Here is a 4,525-nt window from a genome sequence, read left to right on the forward strand (position 1 = left end):
TCTTGATATTTAATTTGAAAAATATATAATAAACGTCTCTTTTAACTTAACTTTCATTTAATTTAACTTTCAAATTCATATTTTCCCTCTTAATTTAATTATATTAATTCCAAATAAGAGAACAAAATTCAAAAGAAAAATATTAAATGAAATTTTATTGAAATGCTAGCGTTCACATAGGTTCTGGAGAAACATTTATAAAGACTCAAATAAATATGATAAATAGCCAATAAACTGCACTCCTCAGCACTCGCAATCTAACTGAAATAACTTCATAACTAGTAATTTGAAGAAGTCGGAGGACTACGCACTTGCAATGACAGATAACTAAAATTAGAGTGCAATTAATTAGTGAAGTGCAACTAGTCTGAATATCGATAACCATTAGCCAGTGTTGGAATTGGTAGGCGAAGAGCCAAATTTATTTCCAACACTGAAGCTAGTTTGTAAGTTATTTGCTTTTTACAATTCGTACGTGCGTTTGAAGGATATCCAAAGGATCCCAAGGTGGTAAGTAACTCGTGGCTTAGACCCATTTTATTGAAATTTGAAATAAACAAAAAAATTATCTAAACAAAGGTATTGTAATTATATGTTTTCACTGTCCGTTGTAAAGCCGCGTCTCTCCATCCGCCTGCCGCGTGTCAAGTGCTCAAGATCTTGTGATCCGCACTGCACAGCTGCCTCGATTTCGGCTTCGGCCTCACGCTCATCGCTATCCTCATCCAGACACTCGGCTCTGTGCAGCAGCATGGGAAACGAGCTGGACGAGCTGAGGGTGGTGCCTGACACCGATTCTGCGGGTGCCCGAATTCTGTTATGCTGTCCGCGCTCTTCACTCTCCAACCCACGATCCGGCCCTTTCCCAATGCACTTGGCATAGCTGGCCATGTCAGAGAGCAGCTGATCGATCAAATGCTGCTGTTGTGCCTCGAACTCGGCCTGCATGCGCCGGTGCTGTTCCATTTGCTCTGTGACCAGTTGCTGAAAGCGTCGACGCTGATGCAGCTCCATATCGCCCATCATGCGACGCTTCAGCAGCTCCACATTGCGAGAGCCGTGCGCGTTCAGTCGTGGATTGGTGCGGAACTCTACCAAGTTCTCTGTGGAGGAGGCGGCAGCGGCATCCCCGATGCTCTTTTTGGGCATGGCATGTGTGGGTGCCGAGCTGCGATATGAGATCTGGGAGCGGGCCTTGTGCAGCTCATCGGGCTGCCTGCGCTTCAGCATGATCTTGGATGTGGTAGTTGTGTTGGAAGCCTTCGCGACAGCACTATGAGATCCACTGTTGTTGTTCGGAGCATTGTTGGTGTTGCTCTTCTTTTGCTGCATGTTGTTGCGTTTAATCGAGGCACGTGGATCGTAGGTGAGCCGCCGCTTGGCGTTATTCATCGCGTTGTTCGATGGCGTCTGCATCTTGGTGTGGGAGGCATGGCCATGTGCTCCATAGGTTGCGCTGTGGCGCTCTGAATGCGAGGGTCGCTGACTCATAGGTGTGACCATAGTCATTGCCCCTCTGCTGATGACCCTGCTGGGTTGTCGCGTATTCCCATTTGAGTTGGTGGCACTTCTCGCTTTGGTCTTGGCCAACACGTGGCCGGGTGCCATGCGCTGCTTTATTTCGATTTTGCTCGCCACACTGCGTTGTCTGTAACTCTCAGTCGGATTGGCTGGGGGCAAGGGTGGTGCAACGGGTGGCGTAGGAGGAGGCGAGGTGTTTGGCGAAATGGGCGACATTGGAGACATGGCATGTAAGGCTTCTTTTTCCTCTAGGGACGCGATCTGTGTGAGCATCTCCAATGGATAGGAGCGACAGCGACGCCAGAGTAATGGGCTAAGTTTTTCATTGCGCTCTGCAGAGCTTGTACGATTCAAATTCTTGTTTGTAGTCGAGTCTACTGCCTTAAGGGCTGGACTTGTGGTTGCGCGTTGCAAGCGTTCCTTGCCTGCCTGCTCCTGAACCTCCCGAGGGGCGGTCATCAAATAGAAAATGTTCTTATTCTCGGATTCATCCCACTGCAAAGACTCATCATCGCTAGGCACTTCCAAAGCAGCTGCCGACTGCTTTTTAGCTGGAGCGCTCTTGGAGCGCTTTCCGCACTCCGTTGCAGTCTTTGGCGATTCATTGCGCTTGCTGTTCTTACAGTTGCTGCCACCAGGTTGCTCGGAAGGAGTCGGTATTACCGAGTCGAGTTTTGGATTTGACTTCAATGAAGGCCGCTTTCTCAGCTCTTTGCTGGTACTGCGTCTCTCCGATATATTCGGGTTACATGGCTCTTTAGATGTTGGTGACGAGTGCACCCATGTTGTCTGAAGCAGGCCGAATTTTAGGGGAGAATTGTGGCAGACCGCACAACGTGCCAACAGCACTGTTTGATCTTCCAGTACCAGCTGTTTGGTCTCAGTCTTCGGTTTTTCCACTTCTTTTACCGGTTTGATAATCGCATTACTATTGTTGTCATAGATCAGAGTCTCTGAACGTTGAAGTCGTTGGTTGTTGTTGCGCCCGACGATCATGAGAGGCGTTAGTTCCGTATTTGTGCTGGCATCTGCAAATTTCGAGCACTCGCCGCCCACAACCCGAGAGGGGGTCGTTGGCGCTGCATGCTTCGCTGGGGTCTTGAGAGGCTCTCCGGGCTCTTCTCTTTGCTTGGAGAGGCGGCATGTTTGTGTGGCCTTGAATTGGCTGGGGGGCAGAGACTGTTGACTCGACCTATTCACATGGGTCAGCAAAGTAACCAGACAGGGCTCTTCAGTAGTCTCCTGAACTTGAATTGCAAAAGTCTCGTTCCGCTCCATTCGCTCATTTCTTAGGCGTTCCTCAATTTCCAGGGCCTGCTGCTTAAACGATTGCATCTCAAGACGTTTTTCAGGAGTCATCTATGGATGGAGATACTTGTAAAGTTTTTTCAATTTTTAACACTCAAAAGGCGTAGAAGAGGCAGTCTAAGTAGGAAGTAACATTTTTCCCTCGATATGTTGGTGGAACAGATGCAAGAGAGCGACAGACAGAATGAACAGAAACTAAAGACCCAAGTTTTGCTCACTATCTGACACTTGTTATCAAAGTTTGGTTCCCTGATGCAGAAGCACGAAACTAATTAAATATTAGTGAAGCTCTTCGTTTTGTTCAACTTTCGATTCTAGTTTTTGTCATGCCCCACAAGCTATATAATACGATTCATCTAAATACATATGTTGATTGTTCTCTCACCAAAGGTGGCAGAATGGGCTCCCCTCCTATGCGAAAAATTGAGATATACCCATTGCATCCGTCCTGAGTCTGTTGCGCCTCACTCGCTAGCTGGCGATTGGCCTCTTCAGTTATTTCGAGTATATAGTCCATAGGCAGTTCTATTTTTCTTGTTTTTGTGCTTGTGTCCAGAAATCTAAATGAAACAAACCAATTTTTTCTAACTAGTAAATTTTTTGTTGCAAATTTCTTTGATGTGATTTGCGATTTTTATAAAGCATTTGTAGATTTTATTTTTTTTTGCTTCAAATTATCCAAAAATTGTGAGTCGTAGAATTTATTTTGTTCAAAAAAAACGACTGACAGTTAAGAAACGATGAGTTTGATGCTCAGTTCAGCAACAGAGTCCTTACAGTATATTCTATATGTATTTGTATGCACCCCACACACACACACATGAGGCATGGTGGACCTTTTGACAAATGTTGTCCGTCGCCGGCGAAGCGTGCCACAAGGTACTGCCACATGCAGCAACATACGAGTACAGCACAATACAAATAAAGTCCACTCCATTACCGGCGAACCCTCGCACCCCGGAGACCAGGCAACCAGGCAACTTGTGTGCACTTCCGACCCAGCTATGTCTGCACAAATGTCGGAAATTTGTCTTGCGGGTTTGAGTCGAGAGTTCCGTAGTAGGTGTGATTTGTTTTTTAAATTTTTCTGTTGCAGAAGAACTTGCGAGGGCGGCCGTCTGCCTTTTCTTTCTATGCTCTTTTTCCTTAATGCTACTTGCTTGGAGTAGCAAATTTGTCGCATTGTACGTCCAAACAGACCCACCTCACCTCTGCCTGGGCTGTTTGTGCGATTTTTGGCAAGAAAGTCACGTCGCATTTCTACTTGCATATTGGTCGAATGACATGCGACAATTTTCCACTAAATTTGGCATGTCAAACATATTTGCAATGGGCCTGTATGGGAGTGGGAGTGGGAGTGGTCCGCCCACTCCCAAGAAATTCAAATTAATACATTAACGACTCGAGTCGCGCATTAAGATAAGCGACAGACATTGTGACATTATGGCAGACAGAGGAGTCGGGGTCTGGGTTGGGGACAGGAGGGCAGACAGGTAATGCTCACAGACAGCTATTGTCATTATTCCGCGACCGTGTCATCGTCAAAGTTTTGCGGCAGGCAATTTGCTTCAAGTGGCAATTCGGGAGCGTGCCAAGTGTCTTGGTAACGACTCGAGTGGCAGGGTGGGGAAGGGGGGGAGGGGGTGTTCTGTAAACCGGCACAATGGCGTTCAGTGGCAGATAGGCAGCTAGGTGG

General features: G+C 46.8%; 1 protein-coding gene across 1 annotated transcript; it reads right to left on the minus strand.

Moving 5' to 3' along the window:
• Positions 1-510: 510 nt before the first annotated feature.
• LOC115621157 lies at positions 511-3,520 on the minus strand. Its single transcript, XM_030514714.1, has 2 exons — positions 3,215-3,520; positions 511-2,880 (listed from the first exon to the last, which is right to left on the minus strand). Exons 1-2 carry the CDS (start codon positions 3,344-3,346, stop codon positions 589-591), a joined length of 2,424 nt encoding a protein of 807 aa, XP_030370574.1. The 5' UTR covers positions 3,347-3,520; the 3' UTR covers positions 511-588.
• Positions 3,521-4,525: the final 1,005 nt, after the last annotated feature.

This window comes from Scaptodrosophila lebanonensis, unplaced genomic scaffold, assembly GCF_003285725.1.
Source record: "Scaptodrosophila lebanonensis strain 11010-0011.00,11010-0021.00 unplaced genomic scaffold, SlebRS2 tig00000024-arrow-pilon, whole genome shotgun sequence".
NCBI classification, from domain to species: Eukaryota; Metazoa; Arthropoda; class Insecta; order Diptera; family Drosophilidae; genus Scaptodrosophila; species Scaptodrosophila lebanonensis.